We start from the raw sequence: 24,900 nt of genomic DNA, 5'->3' as shown, positions 1-24,900 counted from the left end.
TTTAGGAGGCCTGGTATAAGAGTGAGCTGCATGGGTAATGACTGAGACATGAGTTGTGACCCAGTGATGGGACAGCATGGGTGATGACTGAGACACGAGTTCTGACCCAGTGATGGGACAGCATGGGTGATAACTGAGACATGAGTTCTGACCCAATGATGGGACAGCATAGGTGATGACTGAGACACGAGTTCTGACCCAATGATGGGATAGCATGGATGATGATCCCTGCACTAACAGATGTAAAGTAGATAAGTCTACATTAACAGATATATAGTAATTAACAAATCAACATTAAGCTAACAGATATAAGTATAGTAGTTGACAGATCTACATTACATCAACAGATCTAATCTTAAAATTTTTTAAACTGACCCAGAGCATTAATTTTAACAATGTTTGCTGAAGATGTGAAGTTTGTTTTGGTGCAGTTAAAATTATTTATAGCATGCTAATTACCAGAATATATATGCCAATGTTTAAGAGAAAATAATAAAAAAAACTATATATTTAAGGGGAGTGAGATAAAGAAACAAAGGCAAAAAATACACAAAATCAAAGAAAAATAACAAATACAGACATACACAGTACACATCCTTTTACCTTGGGAACAATATCCTGGTTAAGATTAATGAATTCTGTTGAGCCAGAAGAATGTTCAGACATAGAAGACATATGGTCACTACTTCCAGGAAGCATCACGGTAAATGGATCCATAATTCTTTGAGAGAGCAGTGGTGGCTGTGAAGGCAATGATGGTTGTGAAGGCAGACTTGGCCTCGTACTTGGTATGCTCATACTACAGTCACTTGGGGACACCACATCCATCTCTCGTTTCTTGATCTCTGTCACTGTGCCACCAGACATACTGACCTGAGCTTGAGTGAGACGTGAAGCTAATATAGATGGTTGAGGTTCATTTTTTTGTTGAACTGACGTAACTGATGCAGCACACACTTGGGCATATGTGGCTTGTTGAGGCTGTCGACTACTCACCTTCACTACATCTTTACTCTGTTTGAAAACAGAAATTTTGTTAAAAGGTTTAATTATATTTAATTTAACCTTTAGTTACATGCTGTGTAACTAAGTAGGTTTATATTCAAAATAGAGAAGGCTCTCCTTGATACAGATTAATTTTTTCAAATACAGTGGACCCCCGGTATACGATATTATTTCATTCCAGAAGTATGTTCAGGTGCCAGTACTGACCGAATTTGTTCCCATAAGGAATATTGTGAATTAGATTAGTCCATTTCAGACCCCCAAACATACACATACAAACACACTTACATAATTGGTCGCATTGGGAGCTGATCGTAAACCGGGGGTCCACTGTATATTAACCCTTTGACTGTCGCAACCCTCAATCCTGAGGTGTCTCCTGGTGTCGCAAAATTTAAAAAAAAAAAAAAAATAAATTCTTATGAAATGATAGAGAATCTTTTCCCGATTGTAATGACACCAAAAAAAAACGAAATTTGATGGAAAACTGACGGAATTATGCTCTCGCGAAGTTAGCGACCTCGGCGCTGTTTACAAATCGGCGATTTCGCCCACTTTGAGCCCTATTGTCGGCTAATTCCATTGTTCCAGTCACCCAAACTCATAGCTATTTCTTTAGAACTCCATTTTTTCTATCGATTGAGTACAAGAAACTGCCCATTTACCGATTTCAACTACCTAATAACGTGGTCAGAAATTTGCAATTTGGCCAATTTCACGAAAACTAAAAAATATGACAATTTCAAAATAAGGTCCAGAATGAACAATGCAGACATTCCTGGCTCTAAAATAACATTTTCTTTGCTCATCAGTCATGTCTCCAGGCCCCTCTGATATTGCTCTTGCTTTCTATTTTGAATTTTTATTCAAACAAAAAATAGAAGACTTACTTTTATGCAGACTACTGCAATACTGTAATAATTGTATAAATAACATCAACCCATTCATGACTGCATATTAGAATGGCTAGTTGGACATTTATTAGACAATGGCATCATTTGTTTACTTTTGAACATCGGCAAAAATCAAACATTTCCCCTACTTTGAGCACCATTTCTAGGTTCTTTTTATAAAATCAATCAAAATCACCTCTATTTCTATAATATGTTTTCCATTCTATCAAATGAGACCAAGAAAACGAGAATACAACCATAAATACTATACGAAAATAGACCACAAAGTCGGCATTTTAATTAAAAAAAAAACGGTCGGAGTTTTTTTTTTCTCATTATGCACTGCGTGCTCCAGGATTTTTTTTATATGGTGCACACTGACCACACAGACCCATTCTCTCACATGTGGGCCTACCAGCTTTCTCCTGCTTGATTTAAAGCCGCTAGAATTTATGAGTATATACAGTGGACCCCCGCATAACGATGGCATCGCATAGCGATTTTTCCGCATAACGATTACTTTTATCGCAAAATTTTTGCCGCGCATACCGATTAAAAACCCGCATACCGATTTTCGTCCGAGACGCGTCCAATGTGCCCTCAGCCAGCCTCACATGTGCCGCTCCGTCCCATTGTTTACCAGCCAGCCTCCGCGGTAACATCCAAGCATACACTCGGAATATTTCGTATTATTACAGTATTTTCGGTGCTGTTTCTGGAAAATAAGTGACCATGGGCCCCAAGAAAGCTTCTAGTGCCAACCCTGTGGTAAAAAGGGTGAGAATTAGTATGGAAATTAAGAAAGATTTTGAAGGGTTTGGGGCTAACCCTGAGAAGCCTATGCCAGTTGTGGAATCCATTGTGCCTACTTCAAAGATTAAGGAAATGTGTGCAGAGTGGGTTGAACTGCAAACCTTTATAGATGAAAATCACCCTGACACAGCTGTTGCAAGCCGTGCTTGTGACTATTTCAATGACAATGTTATGGCCCATTTTAGGAAAGTCTTGAAGGAACGGGAGGTACAGAGCTCTATGGACAGATTTGTTGTGCGACAGAGGTCCAGTGACTCTCAAGCTGGTCCTAGTGGCATTAAAAGAAGAAGGGAAGTAACCCCAGAAAAGGACTTGCTACCTCAAGTCCTAATGGAAGGGGATTCCCCTTCTAAACAGTAAGAAGATAATGCTCTCCCCTCCTCCCATCCCATCAATCATCACCAGATCTTCAATAAAAGTAAGTGTCATGTAATTGTGCATGCCTTTTTCAGTTTGTGTGTATTAAAATTAACATTTCATGTGGTAAAAAAAAATTTTTTTCATACTTTTGGGCGTCTTGCACGGATTAATTTTATTTCCATTATTTCTTATGGGGAAAATTCATTCGCATAACGATTATTTCGCATAACGATGAGCCCTCTTGCACGGATTAAAATCGTTAACCGGGGGTCCACTGTATACGTCAAACACGGTACCTCATAAGACGTATATATACGGCCGAGACAGTCAAAGGGTTAAGTGAAACAAATAACATTGGCCAACAATGGTTTCAGTTTATCTTTAACCCTTAAACTGTCCAAGCAGATCTACGTTCACATGCGTAGTGCTCCAAAAGTAGATCTATGTTTTTTTACATATTTTCAAATACAAAAAAAAAAAAAAAAAAAAAAAAAAAAAAAAAACGTAGATCAAAGTTTTTTTTTTTTACACTTTTTCAAATGTAAAAAAAATGAAAAGAAGATCTACTTTTTTCTACGTTTGGACAGTTTAACCCTTTCAGGGTCCGTCCCGTAGATCTACGGCTTTACATTCAGGGTCCAAACCGTAGATCTACGCCATGAGCTCAGCTCACTCTGATAAACTGTGAGTGGTACATTTGGGCCTAGATATGAGAGAATACATCTATGTGGTATGTGTGCACCACATAAAACAGATCCTGCAGCACACTGTGTATAATGAGAGAAAAAAACTGAAATCATGATTTTTCGATTAAAACAGCAACTTTGCAGTGTTTTTTCGTATGTTTTTTATAGTTGTATTTGCGATTTCTTGGTCTCATTTGATAGAATGGAAGACATATTACAGAAATAGAGATGATTTTGATTGGTTTTAGCACTGGAAATGGCTTGAAACTGAGCTCAAAGTAGCAGAAATGTTAAATTTTTGCCGATATTCAAGAGTAAACAAACGACCTCACACGTCTAATACACGCCAGCTGGTGGGTCTAATATACATTCACAAATATGGTGATGATAATTATACAATTATTACAGTATTGCATAACAGTAAATCTTCTATTTTTTGGTGTGAATAAAAATTCATTATGTGAATAAAAAATCAAAATGGAATTTATTTGTAAAGCCTCAAAACATAACTAATGAACAGAGGAAATGTTAGTTTAGTGCCAGGAATACCTACATTGTTCATTCTGGACCCTATTTTGAAATTGGAATATTTTGAACTTTGTGTTAAATTGGCCAAATTAACAATTTCCGATCACTTTATTTTGTAGTTGAAACAGTTGACTTGGCGATTTCTTGTGCTCAATCGATAGAATAGAAGTAATACTAGTGAACTAGCTAAGAATTTGGTTGATTGGAATAATGTAATTGGCCTAAAATGGGAGTCAAAGTCGGCAAAATCGCCGATTCGTAAATATCGCTGACACATCAAAATTCGCGAGAGCATAATTTTGTCAATTTTCCACCAAATTTTGTACTTTTTGTTTTATTACCTTCACAAAAAGATTCTCTACGATTTCATAAGAAAAAATAACAAATTTTTTTTTTGAAAATTCTTGGACAATGGTGCGTGACTCCAGATTTGGGCCTTGGACCCTGAAAGGGTTAAGGGTTAACATGTGTTTTTAGACAATTCTGGGGTGCTGAATTCTAATTTGAATTTAGTTATGCTAAAACATGTACAGCTTTGTGAAACAGATATGCACAGTGAATGATTTCACCAAGATAGTAATCATGGAGAAGAGATATTAGGGGAATCTGACAATCATTTTCACGGGCGACTGCTGCTAACACTGGTGTCGGAGAGCCAAACTAAATACAAGCAAAAAAGCCTAAAAACTGTGATGTAAATATGTTTCTATGACTGGAAATTTCTGTTTGTTTTGTTATGAATATATATTATACATACGAATATACATTAGTTTACATATAATATAATACCTATGATTGTTAGGTAATATATATCATGTCATTCTTCAACTTTAACCCTTAACCCTTTCAGGGTCCGTCCCATAGATCTACGGCTTTACGTTCAGGGTCCAAACCGTAGATCTACGTCATGAGCTCAGCTCACTCTGATAAACTGTGAGTGGTAAATTTGGGCCTAGATATGAGAGAATACATCTATGTGGTATGTGTGCACCACATAAAACAAATCCTGCAGCACAATGTGTATAATGAGAGGAAAAAAACCGAGACTGTGATTTTCGATTAAAACAGCGACTTTGCAGTGTTTTTTCGTATGTTTTTTATAGTTGTATTTGTGATTTCTTGGTCTCATTTAATAGAATGGAAGACATATCACAGAAATAGAGATAATTTTGATTGGTGTTAGCACTGGAAATGGCTTGAAACTGAGCTCAAAGTGGTGGAAATGTTAAATTTTTACCGATGTTCAAGAGTAAACAAACGACCTCACACGTCTTATACACGCCAGCTGGTGGGTCTAATATACATTCACAAATGTGGTGATGATATTTATACAATTATTACAATATTGCATAAAAGTAAATCTTCTATTTTTTGGTGTGAATAAAAATTCATTATGTGAATAAAAATTCAAAATGGAATTTATTTGTGAAGCCTCAAAACATAACTAATGAACAGAGAAAATGTTAGTTTAGTGCCAGGAATACCTACATTGTTTATTCTGGACCCTATTTTGAAATTGGAATATTTTGAACTTTGTGTTAAATTGGCCAAATTACCAATTTCCGGTCACTTTATTTTGTAGTTGAAATGGTTGACTTGGCGATTTCTTGTGCTCAATCGATAGAATAGAAGTAATACTAGTGAAATAGCTAAGAATTTGGTCGACTGGAATAATGTAATTGGCCTAAAATGGGAGTTAAAGTCAGCAAAATCGCCGATTCGTAAATATCGCTGACACATAAAAATTCACGAGAGCATAATTTCGTCAATTTTCCATCAAATTTCGTACTTTTTGTTTTATTACCTTCACAAAAAAATTCTCTACCATTTCATAAGAAAAAATAACAATTTTTTTTTTTGAAAATTCTTGGACACTGGGGCACCACTTCAGATTTTGGCCTTGGACCCTGAAAGGGTTAAACTGTCCAAGCAGATCTACGTTCACATGCATAGTGCTGCAAAAGTAGATCTACGTTTTTTTACATATTTTCAAATATAACAAAAAAAATACGTAGATCAAAGTTTTTTTTACATGTTTTCAAATATATATAAAAAAAAAAAATCTACTTTTTTACAGCCTTTCAAATGTCGAAAAAACGTAGATCTAAGTTTGGACAGTTTAAGGGTTAAACTGTGAGATACCCCCCCCCCCCTAAAAAAAAAATCCTGTGTATGGGAAGATTTTGAAAAAAAAAAAAAAAAAATTCCTTATAGAACGAAAAAATATTATTTTTCTTAATCAAAGACTAAAATGAGTGGAATCTGATAAAACTTACAATATTATGTAGTGATGAAGTTGGTGAAAAAATGATGAGTCATTGACAACAGAAGAGTAAAAGCACCAACAATATTTATGTTTTACTATAGTTGATTGTTTTTTCCACTTTTTAATTGCTTTTAATGTTTAACCCTTAAACGGTCCAAAGAGATCAACGTTCAAATTCGTAGTGCTACAAAAGTAGATCTACTTTTTTTTACACATTTTCAAAAATATAAAAAAAAAAATGTAGATAAAAGTTTTTTTTACACATTTTCAAATGTAAAACAAAAAAGAAGATCTACATTTTTTTACATACTTTCAGATGTTGAAAAAACGTATATATACATTTGGACCATTTAAAGGTTAATAACACTATGTACACCAGTTTCTTATAATATCAGATGTGTTTCAAGGTATTTTAGCACTTCAAATGGGGGAAATGTTTAGCCCACATCCCACCCCTTGGTATATATGGTGTAATATATTTTTCTTTTTTTTTTTTTTTAACTATTTTCATCTTCTAAGCTATGCACAAGGAACACCTATAATATTATAACTTTTTCAGAGTGTAATATTCCTCAAAACATGGAACTAATTCACACTGCTAGATTTTACTGAGTTAACCTGGGTCAAATACACTTAAGTGTCCTTTATGCTAATTCCACTGTTAATATCACGAAATTGTAATAAACGTGGAATGAATAGGTCAATTTTGTACCACTTGCACACACTGTTTGCTGATAGGGATGCTGGTGGTGGAACAAGTGCTCCTGCTTTCACTGTTTATCTTTGGTAGTTAGGCGTACTAATACATTGAGTAGTTAACCATGATACAATGTGTAGACCATCCAGACCTTAATTTTTTTTTTAAATGTATGAATATACTGAAGAAGACCCAAGAGTTGTGCTGAGGTCAAAAATACTGGCAGGTGGCAGATATGACGGTAAGAAAAATTATGCATGCTAGTATGCCGGACACAGACACAGCATTTGCATATTAGTAAGTCAGACATAGTATAAGGGTTAAATAGCCAAAATATGTAATCAGAGACTAAACAAGCTCCAATTCATGACTAGCTCCTCAAAGTTATCCTAAAACAATGAATTTGGTTTCTGAATTGGATAAAAAGTTAAAATTTGTTGGCTAGTGTAATTTTCCCCTAAATTTATGGCCATTATAAAAATCTTACCTCACTCTCCTTATTTGTACTATTATATGTACTTCTTTCAAATGTAGACACTCCCTCCAGAGAAGCTGCCAATGCATCTAACTCAGCCTGAAACATTGTAATAAATTAATATAATGAAAGTAATGAGTTCACAGTTTGGCAATTACGCTGTAATCTCATCAAATCCTAATATTTTCAAACCATCATACCCAACATTTACTGTACTGCATATAAATAATCAATGATTCTACTTTTTTGAGTGTTACAGTCACAGTTAAATTTCACTCACTGATCTTGAAGTACAATATAATTAAATATTAACACAACATGACACAAATACTGAAATGTTATTAATTTAAAACTTTCACTTTTTCCCCACTATTTAAGTCAGTTTATTATTATTATTATTATATTCTTCAGGTGTAATTTGTATTCTGTAACCAGCTTTAAGAAACTGAAATACAGTATTCTGAAATTCTAAGCTGTACTTTTTATGTGAGAAGAATATGCCTTTCCTGTACATTATTTTTTAAAGCTCACATTGGTATTTGTATTAGTGCATATTGGCTAATTTTGGTGATATTGGTATCAACTTCAACTGAATATCAGTATTGACAAAAAATGTTATATCCCATCCCTACTTAGATATATCATGAACACATAAGTATCCGAATTTCAGGTGCACAGAAAAGTAAATATTTAGTGGGTTTCAACTGGTTACTTGCTATACCATTAGCATTTTGGACTGGCTTAAGATGAACCAGCTTCATATATTTGAAGACACTTACAAATACCCAATATGATTTGCAGCAACACAGAGGGGAAAAAAATCCTTTCCTATTATGCATTTATAGTTCCCGTCATCCAATTAAAATTACAAATTGCTATAATAATTGCTCACCTCAATGGTGCTGACAGGCTCCTTAGCTGCTCTCTGCTTGTCATGAGCACCAGATGCAAGAGTGATATTTGGATTTGTGGAGTTTGTAGCCATAGTTAGATTCACCTGAGACTGGTAAGTGCCATTATTTTCCTGAACTTTTGCTTTAACACACACATTTGTTGTTTGCCCCATTATGTCAATGTCAACCTCAATTTTTGGAATAGGTAGTTCAACTGGCATGATAGGTGTTCGCCAGTAGTTGAAAGTGTTAAAAGCAGGATTATTGTCCAAGTGAACATGGAGGTGACCCTCAGTGCCTGATACAGTCAATGAATTACTCTGTGACTGAACACCATTCATGGGGCTAGGAAGTGTGTTTGGAGGTGTGGCACTTACTGGGCTATGTACACTTTTATCTGGCTCATTAGTAACAATATGTGAATCACTAGTGTGTTGAGAAGTCACTGCTGATGGTTGTGAGGTACTGACTACAGGCTTGACCTGACTCTCCGGTGGCTTAGGATGAACACTGCATGACAAGTAAACTTCTGCCCTTTTCTCCTCGGCACTTTGGTCTTTATTTACATTAACTAGAGGAACTTTACTATCACTCATATTGAAAGATTCCTCCACTTCCATTGGTTCTGCCTCCAATTTGCTTACTTGAAATTTCCCTCCACCTTCATCACATACACCTGCCTCTTCATTTTGATAACTTTCTTGTTTTTCACTATGTGAGATGTGAACATGTGCTGCTGTGTTTTCTTGTTCAAGCTGGTCATCTTCACTGTTACTGTCTCCTCTATCTGCTATTACTACTGTATCAGCATTCAACCTGCAAGTAATATGTCTCAATAAAAACTTAAATAATACCTATGTGCAGAACACAGATATGGCATATCCACTTATGACTAATTTTAGCAAGAAATAGGTTTTTGAGATACAGCAGACCATCAATTATGACAGTAATTACCATATTTTATGGCACCAAAGATGCTTCCCATCCCCCAAAAATAAGTCTTGAAAATTTACCTAGCATCTTGGAGGCAGAAAGTTACGCTGCTCATAGGCCTCAACCTAAGCCTAAAGAAGTGTTTCAATAATAGACAGTAATCTAAGCTCCTGAATATGACCAAAAAATGAATCGTGTAAATTATTTTAAATAAAATAATAACAAAAATAATCATAACCTTAAAAATTGATTGGCGCTTAGTACCAGTAGACTAAGGTAACCCAGACGATGGAGTTGGAAGAACTACTGGTAGTATCAGTAGGCTAATTCACCTGTTTACCATCAAACCACCCAGTAATAATATTTTTACTCACCTCAAACGATCCTGATATTAATCCTTCAAGGGGCTGTGCCTCAGTACTATGGCTTTGAGCTCAGGGTCTGTGCCTTAGTACTATGGCTTTGAGCTCAGGGTCTGTGCCTTAGTACTATGGCTTTGAGCTCAGGGTCTGTGCCTTAGTACTATGGCTTTGAGCTCAGGGTCTGTGCCTTAGTACTATGGCTTTGAGCTCAAGGTCTGTGCCTTAGTACTATGGCTTTGAGCTCAGGGTCTGTGCCTTAGTACTATGGCTTTGAGCTCAGGGTCTGTGCCTTAGTACTATGGCTTTGAGCTCAAGGTCTGTGCCTTAGTACTATGGCTTTGAGTTCAGGGTCTGTGCCTCAGTACTATGGCTTTGAGCTCAGGGTCTGTGCCTTAGTACTATGGCTTTGAGCTCAGGGTCTGTGCCTTAGTACTATGGCTTTGAGTTCAGGGTCTGTGCCTCAGTACTATGGTTTTGAGGTCAGGGTCTGTGCCTTAGTACTATGGCTTTGAGTTCAGGATCTGTGCCTCAGTACTATAGCTTTGAGCTCAGGGTCTGTGCCTTAGTACTATGGCTTTGAGATCAGGGTCTGTGCCTCAGTACTATGGTTTTGAGTTCAGGATCTGTGCCTTAGTACTATGGCTTTGAGTTCAGGGTCTGTGCCTCAGTACTATAGCTTTGAGCTCAGGGTCTGTGCCTTAGTACTATGGCTTTGAGCTCAGGGTCTGTGCCTTAGTACTATGGCTTTGAACTCAGGGTCTGTGCCTAAGTACTATGGCTTTGAGCTCAGGGTCTGTGCCTAAGTACTATGGCTTTGAGCTCAGGGTCTGTGCCTAAGCACTATGGCTTTGAGCTCAGGGTCTGTGCCTTAGTACTATGGCTTTGAGTTCAGGGTCTGTGCCTCAGTACTATAGCTTTGAGCTCAGGGTCTGTGCCTTAGTACTATGGCTTTGATTTCAGGGTCTGTGCCTCAGTACTATGGCTTTGAGTTCAGGGTCTGTGCCTCAGTACTATAGCTTTGAGCTCAGGGTCTGTGCCTTAGTACTATGGCTTTGAGCTCAGTGTCTGTGCCTTAGTACTATGGCTTTGAGTTCAGGGTCTGTGCCTTAGTACTATGGCTTTGAGTTCAGGGTCTGTGAATAGTACTATGGCTTTGAGCTCAGTGTCTGTGCCTTAGTACTATGGCTTTGAGTTCAGGGTCTGTGCCTTAGTACTATGGCTTTGAGTTCAGGGTCTGTGCCTTAGTACTATGGCTTTGAGCTCAGTGTCTGTGCCTTAGTACTATGGCTTTGAGTTCAGGGTCTGTGCCTTAGTACTATAGCTTTGAGCTCAGTGTCTGTGCCTCAGTACTATGCCTTTGAGTTCAGGGTCTGTGCCTCAGTACTATAGCTTTGAGCTCAGGGTCTGTGCCTTAGTACTATGGCTTTGAGCTCAGGGTCTGTGCCTTAGTACTACGGCTTTGAGCTCAGGGTCTGTGCCTAAGTACTATGGCTTTGAGCTCAGGGTCTGTGCCTTAGTACTATGGCTTTGAGTTCAGGGTCTGTGCCTCAGTACTATAGATTTGAGCTCAGGGTCTGTGCCTTAGTACTAGGGCTTTGAGCTCAGTGTCTGTGCCTTAGTACTATGGCTTTGAGCTCAGTGTCTGTGCCTTAGTACTAGGGCTTTGAGTTCAGGGTCTGTGCCTAAGTACTATGGCTTTGAGCTCAGGGTCTGTGCCTTAGTACTATGGTTTTGAGTTCAGGGTCTGTGCCTTAGTACTATGGTTTTGAGTTCAGGGTCTGTGCCTTAGTAATATGGCTTTGAGCTCAGGTTCTGTGCCTAAGTACTATGGCTTTGAGCTCAGGGTCTGTGGCTTTTTACTATGGCTTTGAGCTCAGGATCTGTGCCTAAGTACTATGGCTTTGAGCTCAGGGTCTGTGCCTTTTTACTATGGCTTTGAGCTCAGGGTCTGTGGCTTAGTACTAGGGCTTCGAGTTCAGGGTCTGTGCCTTAGTACTATGGCTTTGAGCTCAGGGTCTGTGCCTTAGTACTATGGCTCTGAGTTCAGGGTCTGTGCTTCAGTACTATGGCTTTGAGCTCAGGGTCTGTGCCTCAGTACTATGGCTTTGAGCTCAAGGTCTGTGCTTCAGTACTATGGCTTTGAGCTCAGGGTCTGTGCCTCAGTACTATGGCTTTGAGCTCAGGATCTGTGCCTTAGTACTATGGCTTTGAGCTCAGGGTCTGTGCCTCAGTACTATAGCTTTGAGCTCAGGGTCTGTGCCTTAGTACTATGGCTTTGAGCTCAGGGTCTGTGCCTTAGTACTATGGCTTTGAACTCAGGGTCTGTGCCTAAGTACTATGGCTTTGAGCTCAGGGTCTGTGCCTAAGTACTATGGCTTTGAGCTCAGGGTCTGTGCCTAAGTACTATGGCTTTGAGCTCAGGGTCTGTGCCTTAGTACTATGGCTTTGAGTTCAGGGTCTGTGCCTCAGTACTATAGCTTTGAGCTCAGGGTCTGTGCCTTAGTACTATGGCTTTGATTTCAGGGTCTGTGCCTTAGTACTATGGCTTTGATTTCAGGGTCTGTGCCTCAGTACTATGGCTTTGAGTTCAGGGTCTGTGCCTCAGTACTATAGCTTTGAGCTCAGGGTCTGTGCCTTAGTACTATGACTTTGAGCTCAGTGTCTGTGCCTTAGTACTAGGGCTTTCAGTTCAGGGTCTGTGCCTAAGTACTATGGCTTTGAGCTCAGGGTCTGTGCCTTAGTACTATGGCTTTGAGTTCAGGGTCTGTGCCTTAGTACTATGGCTTTGAGTTCAGGGTCTGTGCCTCAGTACTATAGATTTGAGTTCAGGGTCTGTGCCTTAGTACTATGGCTTTGAGTTCAGGGTCTGTGCCTTAGTACTATGGCTTTGAGCTCAGTGTCTGTGCCTTAGTACTATGGCTTTGAGTTCAGGGTCTGTGCCTTAGTACTATAGCTTTGAGCTCAGTGTCTGTGCCTTAGTACTAGGGCTTTGAGTTCAGGGTCTGTGCCTAAGTACTATGGCTTTGAGCTCAGGGTCTGTGCCTTAGTACTATGGTTTTGAGTTCAGGGTCTGTGCCTTAGTACTATGGTTTTGAGTTCAGGGTCTGTGCCTTAGTAATATGGCTTTGAGCTCAGGGTCTGTGCCTAAATACTATGGCTTTGAGCTCAGGGTCTGTGCCTTAGTACTAGGGCTTTGAGTTCAGGGTCTGTGCCTAAGTACTATGGCTTTGAGCTCAGGGTCTGTGCCTTAGTACTATGGTTTTGAGTTCAGGGTCTGTGCCTTAGTACTATGGTTTTGAGTTCAGGGTCTGTGCCTTAGTAATATGGCTTTGAGCTCAGGGTCTGTGCCTAAATACTATGGCTTTGAGCTCAGGGTCTGTGCCTAAGTACTATGGCTTTGAGCTCAGGATCTGTGCCTAAGTACTATGGCTTTGAGCTCAGGGTCTGTGCCTTTTTACTATGGCTTTGAGCTCAGGGTCTGTGGCTTAGTACTAGGGCTTCGAGTTCAGGGTCTGTGCCTTAGTACTATGGCTTTGAGCTCAGGGTCTGTGCCTTAGTACTATGGCTTTGAGCTCAGGGTCTGTGCCTCAGTACTATGGCTTTGAGCTCAGGGTCTGTGCCTTAGTACTATGGCTTTGAGCTCAGGGTCTGTGCCTTAGTACTATGGCTTTGAGTTCAGGGTCTGTGCCTTAGTACTATGGCTTTGAGCTCAGGGTCTGTGCCTTAGTACTATGGCTTTGAGCTCAGGGTCTGTGCCTTAGTACTATGGCTTTGAGCTCAGGGTCTGTGCCTCAGTACTATGGCTTTGAGCTCAGGGTCTGTGCCTCAGTACTATGGCTTTGAGCTCAGGGTCTGTGGCTTAGTACTATGGCTTTGAGCTCAGGGTCTGTGCCTTAGTACTATGGCTTTGAGCTCAGGGTCTGTGCCTTAGTACTATGGCTTTGAGCTCAGGGTCTGTGCCTCAGTACTATGGCTTTGAGCTCAGGGTCTGTGGCTTAGTACTATGGCTTTGAGCTCAGGGTCTGTGCCTTAGTACTATGGCTTTGAGCTCAGGGTCTGTGCCTTAGTACTATGGCTTTGAGCTCAGGGTCTGTGCCTCAGTACTATGGCTTTGAGCTCAGGGTCTGTGGCTTAGTACTATGGCTTTGAGCTCAGGGTCTGTGCCTCAGTACTATGGCTTTGAGCTCAAGGTCTGTGCTTCAGTACTATGGCTTTGAGATCAGGGTCTGTGCCTCAGTACTATGGCTTTGAGCTCAGCGTCTGTGCTTCAGTACTATGGCTTTGAGCTCAGGGTCTGTGCTTCAGTACTATGGCTTTGAGCTCAGGGTCTGTGCTTCAGTACTATGGCTTTGAGCTCAGGGTCTGTGCCTCAGTACTATGGCTTTGAGCTCAAGGTCTGTGCTTCAGTACTATGGCTTTGAGCTCAGGGTCTGTGCCTCAGTACTATGGCTTTGAGCTCAGGATCTGTGCCTTAGTACTATGGCTTTGAGCTCAGGGTCTGTGCCTCAGTACTATAGCTTTGAGCTCAGGGTCTGTGCCTCAGTGCCATGAGGAAATTACTTTTTTTTTTTTTTTTTTTACACAGGGTTTGACAAGGTTAAGGATCCCTAGCTTTATTGACAGCTATTTACAGGTTAAGGATTCCTAACTTTATTGGCAAGCTAAGAGCTGTTACCTACATCAGCTCATTTGAAAGCATTTTTATTGTTATGAGACATACAAGTAGGAAACAGGATGAAGTTGGAGCCATCTGTGGGCCAGCATTTTCATTTGATCAACTATCTCGTTGAAATCATTATGCTGTACGAATGTGTTCCATACTCTAGTCATCCTGGGTATGTATGATCTCAGATGGAGTGATGTTCTGGAGAAGGGTACAGCCAGAGTGAAGTTGCTGCTTTCTGCCCGTCTTGTGGCATAAAAGCTTGTTTCACGCTGTCCTCGAAGTGGATCCAAGTGTGGTATTTTGACAATATTGGCCTTGTACATAACAGTAAGGCCACCCACATCCCTCCTATGTTGAAGGCTCTGCTGAAATGACAGATCTATCCAGGATGGGTCCAGGCGAGAGATGAGACGTCTTGCTCTGTTCTCTACTCTGTCAAGCAGTCGCAGATGAGAGGGGGGGCAGGCAAACCAAGAAAGTGGAGCATACTCAAGGTGCGAGTGTACTTGTGCCTCGTACAGGATCTTGCAACCCCTACTGTCAAGCAGATGGGAGATACAGCGAAGTGCTGTAAGCTTCCTGGCTGCCTTGTTTGCAAGATTTACAACGTGGTTCTTCATGGTTAGTTTGGAGTCAAATTTCACCCCAAGGATATCAACTTCTTCTCCAGGTGCCAACATCCTCCCATTCATCCTTACTACTGCACCAGCATTACCATCATGGTGCCTAGAGACGATCATCATTTGCGTTTTCTCAGGTGCAAATGTTACTTGCCATCTATTTCCCCAAGCTGATATAGCTCTCAGCTGGTGATTGATGTAGCTTAGAGCAGCTGGCATTTCTTCTCTTGGATAAGTGAATGTCAGTGTACAGTCGTCTGCATATGCATGTGATTCTGGGATGAGATGAAGAAGGTCGTTGAAGTAGACATTCCATAACAATGGACCCAGCACGCTTCCTTGTGGAACACTTGCCCCAATAGGATGTCTTGCTGATTCCGTTCCATTGAGAACTACACTTAGAGATCTACCATGAAGGTAGTCACTGAGGAGACATAGCGTAGAGCCTGCAATTCCCAGTGCTTGAAGTTTTGCTAAGAGGCCCTGGTGCCACACCCGGTCGAAAGCGCCAGCAATGTCCAGTGCTACCACACAGCTGACTTTGGATTCATCCAGTGACTGGTGCCACTTAGTGGAGAGGTTTAACAACAGATCAGCAGCAGAGTAACCTTTCCTGAAGCCATATTGACGATCACAAAGTAGTGAGTGGTAGTCAAAAAACTCTGTCATTTGTCTTGAGATTATTGTCTCAAGGATCTTACCAGTGATTGACAGGAGTGACACTGGTCTGTAGTTGCTGATTTCTGCTCTGCTCTTCTTTTTGTGAACAGGGACTACATTCGCCTCTTTCCATAGAGAGGGCCATTTACACTGTACTAGGCAGTGCTGAAAGATGAGAGTTAGAGGTGCTGCTAGCTGGTCTGCACATCTCAACAATCTTGGGCTCAACTTGTCTGGGCCCACAGCCTTTTCTTGGTCAAATGATTAAAGTAGGAAATGCACCTCCTCCTGCCTTATTGTCACCACTGACAGTTTTGACACAGTTCTTGCAGCTAGCCAAGGAGGGTCCCTTGCTGGATCAGGAACTTGCATTTGGTAGCAAAGTGTTCAGCAAAGAGGTCCGCCTTCTCTTGACTACTAGTAGAGGTGGTCCCATCCTGTCGATTTAGAGGTGGAATAAGTTCATCAGGCAGATAACCTTGTCTGTCCTTGACCAGGGACCACCAGGTTTTGGAGCCTACCCTACCTGATGCTAACTTTCTTTTAGTGTCCACCTCCCATTTAGCAATGGCTCACTTTTGAACATCACCCATATGCCTACAGGCTTGCATGTGCAAGTTCCTGTTATAGGTGGTAGGATGTCTCTTATACCTTCGCCATGCTTTGTACTTAGCAGTAGCAGCCTCTCTACAACGAAAGCCAAACCAAGGCTGATCTGTAGGCTTCGTCACATATTGCCGGTGAGGAATGTGTTCTTGTTGTAGGTTAAGGATGTGTCCAGTGAAGGCTTTCACTTGGTTGTCAACATCCCCTTGGAGAAGAGCATTCCAGTCGGTGGTGGTGAGCTCAGAGCAAAGGGCTGGCCAATTACCTCTTTCCCATAGCCAGGTTGTGCGTATGGACTCCTCACCTCGTTCTGTTGGGATCTTAAGTGTCGTAAAAACAGCCTTGTGGTCAGACGATCCAACATAGCCGAGGGGTTGACAAGTGACTATGCCTTCTGCCAGATCACTCACTACTGGGTCAAGGGAGGAGCCAGAGATATGAGTAGGGAAATCAACAAAGTTTCTCATGTCAAACACTGCAAGAAGGTCATCAAAGTCCCTCTGTATAAGGTGCTGGTTGAGGTCACCAACAATTATAATATGTTGACAGTTGTGTTGTAGCAGAAGGGAGTCAATATTTTCCATTAGGAAGTTGATAGGGTCTGCATGTTGCCACTGAGGTCTGTACATTGCACATGCTAGTACAGAGGTACTAGTGTTTATACAGAGCTTGAAGAACATCATTTCAAGATGTGTAGGGGTGGCAACATCAATGTGCTGGGCATGAACACTTTTAGAGAAGCACACAGCAACACCTCCTACTTGCCCTTGCCTGTCTCTTCTCATCCATGAGGTGTAGCCAGCAATTCTTGCAAAATTTTCTGGAGTCCTGTCATCCAAAAATGTTTCAACAACAGCTATCATGTCGGGACGTCGAGTGTTCACAAAACTATGTGTGAGCTCTCCAACATTAGTAATGAAACCTCTAATGTTGGCCGACAGGATGCTGATAGACTGGCTCCTCATGATGAAGTGGTCAGCTTGAGGTGGTGGGTGTGTAGGGAATGTAAGGTGCCTGCCCTTGAGAGAGGTAGGGTACTGAGGCAGCTGCAGGGATGTAGGTCTGTGGTCTTGTATAAGGCGCAATCCCACCTGCTGGGCTGGGATAGGAGTAGCTAAGTGGGTGACGTGTGAGAGTGTTCACCAATTCAGAGATCCTGCTGGTTTGTTCTGAGAACATGTCTCTAAACAGGTGGCCCTGTCTGTCAAGTTCCTTTTTCTTCCGACACTGGTCCTCCTTATGTCCTTTCTTGTAGCAGTAATTACACCTGGTATCTCGCAGGCAGTTGTTGGCAGTGTGCCCCTTCCGGTGACAGCGAGAGCACAGCCTAGGTGCCTGGGAGGGTGGACTAGGATCTGTTGCACCTCCTGAGTTTTGCAGATTTGTCCTCAGATTCTGCCGCTGGAACTGTGTTAGTGGAGGGTGAGACGGCTGTAGATGTCTTCCTCCTCCACGTCCTCCTCCACGTCCTCCTCCATGTCCTCTGCCCCGTCCTCTACCAGTTCTGACAGATGTGTCCCTGCTGTTCGTACTTCGGCGCAGTAGGTGATCAGGTGCAGTGATAGTCCGAACACTTCACTGGGCAGCTGCCACACAAGGCACTGTATAGTGAGTGGCTTAGATTGTTCATACTGCAGTAGTATCTGGTCATCCCTTCATTTTGTGCAATTCTAGCAAATTTTACTAACAACCCTATCTATGACACTTGTTGGGAGCGTGACCTGTGTGTGTGTGTACTCACCTAGTTGAGGTTGCAGGGGTCGAGTCCAAGCTCCTGGCCCTACCTCTTCACTGGTCGCCATTAGGTCACTCTCCCTGAACCATGAGCTTTATCGTACCTCTGCTTAAAGCTATGTATGGATCCTGCCTCCACTACATCTCTTCCCAAACTATTCCACTTCCTGACTACTCTGTGGCTGAAGAAATACTTCCTAACATCCCTGTGATTCATCCGTGTCTTCAGCTTCCAACTGTGTCCCCTTGTTGCTGTGTCCAGTCTCTGGAACATCCTGTCTTTGTCCACTTTGTCAATTCCTCTCAGTATTTTGTAAGTCGTTATCATGTCCCCCCTATCTCTCCTGTCCTCCAGTGTCATCAGGTTGATTTCCCTTAACCTCTCCTCGTAGGACATACCTCTTAGCTCTGGGACTAGTCTTGTGGCAAACCTTTGCACTTTCTCTAGTTTCTTTACATGCTTGGCTAGGTGTGGGTTCCAAACTGGTGCCGCATACTCCAATATGGGCCTAACGTACACGGTGTACAGGGTCCTGAACGACTCCTTATTAAGATGTCGGAATGCTGTTCTGAGGTTTGCAAGGCGCCCATATGCTGCAGCAGTTATTTGGTTGATGTGCACTTCAGATGTGCCTGGTGTTATACTCACCCCAAGATCTTTTTCCTTGAGTGAGGTTTGTAGTCTCTGGCCCCCTAGACTGTACTTCGTCTGCAGTCTTCTTTGCCCTTCCCCAATCTTCATGGCTTTGCACTTGGTGGGATTGAACTCCAGGAGCCAATTGCTGGACCAGGTCTGCAGCCTGTCCAGATCCCTTTGTAGTTCTGCCTGGTCTTCGATCGAATGAATTCTTCTCATCAACTTCACATCATCTGCAAACAGTGACACCTCAGAGTTTATTCCTTCTGTCATGTCATTCACAAATACCAGAAACAGCACTGGTCCTAGGACTGACCCCTGTGGGACCCCGCTGGTCACAGGTGCCCACTCTGACACCTCGCCACATACCATTACTCACTGCTGTCTTCCTGACAAATATTCCCTGATCCATTGTAGTGCCTTCCCTGTTATCCCTGCTTGGTCCTCCAGTTTTTGCACTAATCTCTTGTGTGGTACTGTGTCAAACGCCTTCTTGCAGTCCAAGAAAATGCAATCCACCCACCCCTCTCTCTCTTGCCTTACTGCTGTTACCTTGTCATAGAACTCCAGTAGGTTTGTGACACAGGATTTCCCGTCCCTGAAACCATGTTGGGTGCTGTTGATGAGATCATTCCTTTCTAGGTGTTCCACCACTCTTCTCCTGACAATCTTCTCCATGACTTTGCATACTATACATGTCAGTGACACTGGTCTGTAGTTTAGTGCTTCATGTTTGTCTCCTTTTTTAAAGATTGGGACTACATTTGCTGTCTTCCATGCCTCAGGCAATCTCCCTGTTTCGATAGATGTATTGAATATTGTTGTTAAGGGTACACATAGCGCCTCTGCTCCCTCTCTCAGGACCCATGGAGAGATGTTATCTGGCCCCATTGCCTTTGAGGTATCTAGCTCACTCAGAAGCCTCTTCACTTCTTCCTCGATTGTGTGTACCGTGTCCAGCACCTGGTGATGTGCCACACCTCTCCGTCCCTCTGGAGCCCCTTCTGTCTCCTCTGTGATCACTTCTTTGAATCTCTTGTTGAGTTCCTCACATACCTCACGGTCATTTCTTATTGTCTCTCCTCCTTCCTTCCTTAGCCTGATTACCTGGTCTTTGACTGTTGTTTTCCTCCTGATGTGGCTGTATAACAGCTTCGGGTCAGATTTGGCTTTCGCTGCTATGTCGTTTTCATATTGTCGTTGGGTCTCCCTTATCTGTGCATATTCGTTTCTGGCACTACGACTGCTCTCCTTATTCTCCTGGGTCCTTTGCCTTCTATATTTCTTTCATTCCCTAGCACACTTGGTTTTTGCCTCCTTGCACGTTTGGGTGAACCATGGGCTCATCCTGGCTTTTTCATTATTCCCGTTTCCCTTGGGTACAAACCTCTCTTCAGCCTCCTTGCACATTGTTGCTACATATTCCACCATCTCATTAACTGGCTTCCCTGCCAGTTCTCTGTCCCACTGAACCTCATTCAGGAAGTTCCTCATTCCCGTGTAGTCCCCTTTCCTGTAGTTTGGTTTCATTTGTCCTGGCCTTCCTGCTTCCCCCTCCACTTGTAGCTCTACTGTGTATTCAAAGCTCAAAACCACATGATCGCTGGCCCCAAGGGGTCTTTCATATGTGATGTCCTCAATATCTGCACTGCTCATGGTGAATACCAAGTCCAGTCTTGCTGGCTCATCCTCTCCTCTCTCTCTTGTAGTGTCCCTTACGTGTTGGTACATGAAGTTTTCCAGTACCACCTCCATCATCTTAGCCCTCCAAGTATCTTGGCCCCCATGTGGCTCCAAGTTCTCCCAGTCGATCTCCTTGTGGTTAAAGTCGCCCATGATCAGGAGCTTTGCCCTGCATGCATGAGCTCTTCTGGCCACTGCAGCCAGTGTGTCAACCATCGCTCTATTGCTCTCGTCATACTCATGCCCTGGTCTCCTGCTGTTCTGTGGTGGGTTATACATCACTGCTATTACCACCTTGGGACCTCCAAAGTGAAGCGTTCCTGCTATGTAATCACTTTCTTCTCCACTGTCTCCTCTCTCCAGCTCATCAAAATTCCATCGGTGTTTGATCAGCAGTGCCACTCCTCCACCCCCACTGTTCCTTCTGTCTTTCCTCAGGATCTGGTATCCTGTTGGAAAGGTAGGTAAGACACATAGGCAACAGTTAGGCAACTTTATTCCGAAACGTTTCGCCTACACAGTAGGCTTCTTCAGTCGAATACAGAAAGTAGGCAGGAACAGTAGAGAAGACGATGTAATCAGTCCATCACTCTTGAAGTCGTAGAATTTGAGGTTGTCAGTCCCTCGGCCTGGAGAAGTTCAGTTCCATAGTCAGGAACTATCTGAAGATCAAGCGACAGTGCGGAGACTTAAATACTGTCGGAAGGAGAGGTGCAGAGTAGTAGTGTGTGTGTGTATATGTGTGTGTGTGTGTGTATATGTGTGTGTGTGTGTGTCTCTGTGTGTGTGTGTGTGTGTGTGTGTGTGTGTGTGTGTGTGTGTGTTTTTATGTAAGCAGTCCTTATTTCCCTCGTATGTACTACATATGTTTTGCATATGTACCCAATCTCTTGGTTCCCACTGTACACTCTTGTGCCTAAAAGTACGTTCAATTCTGTATGCTAGGCTTCGTTAGGCTACCTCTCATACTAGGCTATCTATTAACTGCTTAACTCTCCTAAACCTCAATAAATTCTATTAAATGCCAGTAAATGCTGCTTATTCAATTCTGATAGCTCGAGGAGAGTGACCCCCAATTTCCAGCTAGAGACTGGTGCTGACCCCATGCAACTCAAACTAGGTGAATATTACTTGCGGCTGGCAGTGGAGTAATGTTGTCGTCCTCCTGGGTCCCAGTATGAAAATGCTTGATGCTTCTCGGTAATTTTTCCACTAACTTCCTGTAGGCACTGTGGTCTCTAGCTCATCTAATTTTTACACTCACTCACTGTATTTACTGACACATCTATACATATCTCTTATCTCCCTGGTCTTGAGTCGCACTTATTCTTCAAAATACCCCACTGCGTTATTATGGCAACACTATTTAGGCCTGACAACCGTTCACCCTTCCAACGGCCCCCACTAAACACTCAGCGGACTTGTTACAACTATGGTTTCCGTGGCCATATTGCAATTAATTGTCCTGATAGTTACCCTAAGAGGCGTTGTACTGATGATGAGTACCAGTCAGATCTTCCCCACTGTACTTATCATAGAATACATGGACATGACACATCCGAGTGCAATGCTCTCTACAACCTTCAGTACTCTAGGTCTTTCCGTGGCCGTTCCAACTGCAGAACCCGTAGAGGAAACAGATATCGTGGTTCTCAAAATAACCAGAACCAGGCTCATTCTTCCAATTCGGGGGAATTAGCGCCCCAGTCAAACCATCCCATGGTGACAGTAGGTGATAATGAGTACACCATCCCCATTCACAATTCTTTTGAAGCCTTAAGCAGTCTCAAGAATGACAATCCTGCTGATGATGTTGCTTCACATGTCTCTGACGTAGATGATTTTGGGGATGAAGTGGAACAAATCTTTGCTGATGACAATCCACCTTTTTGTTTGCACATAACTTCCAATGCAACCATAGGCCCTATAGTGCAAGCATCAGTTCATAATGCGCCCGTTCATTTGTTCATGGACTCTGGTGTGCAAGTCAATATTATCAGGTCTAGTTTGTTTAGGGATAAGCAGTTACGACATGTCCTTCTCGTAGAACTGACTCATGTGTCCTCCCTTAGTGGAGTAGCTGGTTCTCATCTGTGTATCCGAGGTCGGACTATCCTAACTTTTTCTATCCAAGGTAGAGACTTCACTGCTTCCTTCCTTGTTGTCGACCAGATTACTTTCCCTGGTGACCTTCTACTGGGATTTGCTTCCATGCGAGACTTACGCATTGTGCTCGACCCTTATCGATGGCATGCCCAAATTGATGACTTTTGGGGTTACCAGCTTGGATCCGAGATCTGCCATACTGCCACAGAGTACGACATTCGAATTAAGTCCTTACAGGCCAGTACATTTTCCAGTACCGTACCCAAGCGGTCAGGCACTGATGATCCTGTCACTCCTGTCTGTGTTCCTGCAACTTCAGACTTGCAAGATAGTGTCCAGTTACCTCAAGTGTCCGAGGACACTCTGACTACCTTGAATGCTGAGCCTATCCCTGCAATGTCTGCTAGTTCAAGTAGTAGTTTCTCCACAGGGGACGCCTTGTCAGAAAATGATTACTTGCAACTAGTAATGCCATCTCTTGTTGATGTCACATGCTGTCTGCAGAAAGACGTTTCTGTCGTGGCTAGTGCCCTCACTAGAGTGTCTGTTGTTGTTCCTAGTGTTCCAGATGGTGATAACGTCCTAGTTGACTGTGATTCCTGCAAAGTAAAAGGTCTATTTGTTGAACCATCCTTACATGTTGTAAGAGATAGTAAGATCCATTTCTTCCTAGCTAACACTTCTGGTCACAGTGTTCGTCTCAGAGCAAATACCAATTTTGTTGACCTTGTTCACTATCCTTACCCTGTTCAGGTAGAGGATGAGTTGTCACCTGACCAGTGGGTCGGTGCTATTTCTACTGGGGAGACCTCATCCACTTCACTGGATCAATCTGTTCCACCAGTTGAGGAGAAAGACTTAGCTCTCACTGACTTCCCAGATGAAGTCAAGTGTTTGTTGACTCTGTTGAACAAACGTCGTAAAGCCATTGCCTTACCAGGTGTGAAGATGGGTATAACGAACTTATTGTCCCATCGTATTCCACTTGAACCTGGTACTAGACCTATCTACATACCTGCGTACAGAATGCCTCATTCACAAGTTGCTGTCACAGAAGAATTGATCAATCAAATGCTTGATGATGGAGTTATTGCACCTAGCAATTCACCTTGGAATGCGCCCTTGATCCTAGTACCTAAGAAGGATGGTACTTGGCGCCCAGTGATTGACTTTAGGAAGTTAAATGCGAAAACTATTCCAGATCGCTTCCCACTCCCTGTACTGGGTGATCTTTTACGTAACATCGGAGATAACAAAGTCTTTTCAACCCTGGATTTGTTACAAGGGTTTTGGCAAGTCCCTCTTCACAAGGACAGCCAAGAGCTAACTGCATTCTCCACTCCTACAGGTCATTATCACTTCCTCCGTATGGTGTTTGGATTACAATCCTCCCCTATCACGTTCTCAAGGCTCATGACTAATATCTTTAGAGGTCTCATAGGTAATGCACTTATGGTGTACTTAGATGACGTAATCGTCATGTCTAAAGATGTGGATACACACTTGAAAAGACTTGATGGAGTACTTGGTAAGCTTGAAGAAGCCAATTTAAAGATCAAACTGTCTAAATGTCAATTTTTCAGATCAGAAATTAAGTTTTTTGGTCACGTAGTCACTCCTAGAGGAGTTACGACAACCAAAGTAAAGTAACTGCAGTACTAAATTTTCCAACTCCCAAAACTGCTGATGCCGTAAGATCCTTTGTGGGCTTAGCAGGTTTTTATAGATCTTTCACTGCCAATTTTTCTTCCATAGCTGCTCCTCTAACTGAGTTGCTTAAGAAAGATGCTGCTTTTGTTTGGACCTTCCGTCAAGAAAGAGCATTCCAAACTCTAAAAGAAAAGCTAACATCTGCTCCAATTTTGAAATTTCCAGATTTTTCTAAGCCCTTCTATCTGACTACTGATGCTAGTTCTATTGACATAAGTGCCATACTAGCTCAGAAGACTGATGGCAAGTACAAGGCAGTTGCATTTGCTAGCCGAGTCCTTACGAAGGCTGAACGTAATTATACAGTAACTGAGCAAGAAGCTTTAGCAATAGTATGGTCTTTAAAGCACTTCCGAGACATTATTTATCAGTACTCTGTTCATGTCTTGACAGACCACGCTCCACTGATACCTTTATTCCAGAACAAACAACCTACTGGAAGGTTAGCCAGATGGACCTTGACTAACCAAGAGTTCAATCCCACCTTTGAACACTTACCTGGCAAGTCAAATGTAGTCGCAGATGCCTTATCGCGACATGTTAGTATAGTAACTGCAGACCCTCCAT

The 24,900-nt window shown here is 42.2% G+C and overlaps 1 protein-coding gene across 4 annotated transcripts in view; it reads right to left on the bottom strand.

Moving 5' to 3' along the window:
- LOC128705977 (Protein phosphatase PP2A regulatory subunit A) overlaps positions 1–24,900 on the bottom strand; it is a 649,426-nt gene that overhangs the window by 47,960 nt on the left and 576,566 nt on the right. For all 4 annotated transcript variants that reach the window (XM_053801054.2, XM_053801049.2, XM_053801060.2 and 1 more), the window contains 3 exons: positions 8,616–9,432; positions 7,736–7,822; positions 604–1,014 (listed from right to left, as the gene is read on the bottom strand). In XM_053801054.2, coding sequence (XP_053657029.1) covers positions 604–1,014; positions 7,736–7,822; positions 8,616–9,432 — 1,315 coding nt within the window. The remainder of the gene's footprint in view (positions 1–603; positions 1,015–7,735; positions 7,823–8,615; positions 9,433–24,900) is intronic.

The sequence above is a fragment of the Cherax quadricarinatus genome, chromosome 3, assembly GCF_038502225.1.
Source record: "Cherax quadricarinatus isolate ZL_2023a chromosome 3, ASM3850222v1, whole genome shotgun sequence".
Taxonomy (NCBI): Eukaryota; Metazoa; Arthropoda; class Malacostraca; order Decapoda; family Parastacidae; genus Cherax; species Cherax quadricarinatus.
The sequence above is the reverse complement of the archived record's forward strand: the minus strand, read 5'-3'. Positions and strand labels throughout refer to the sequence as shown.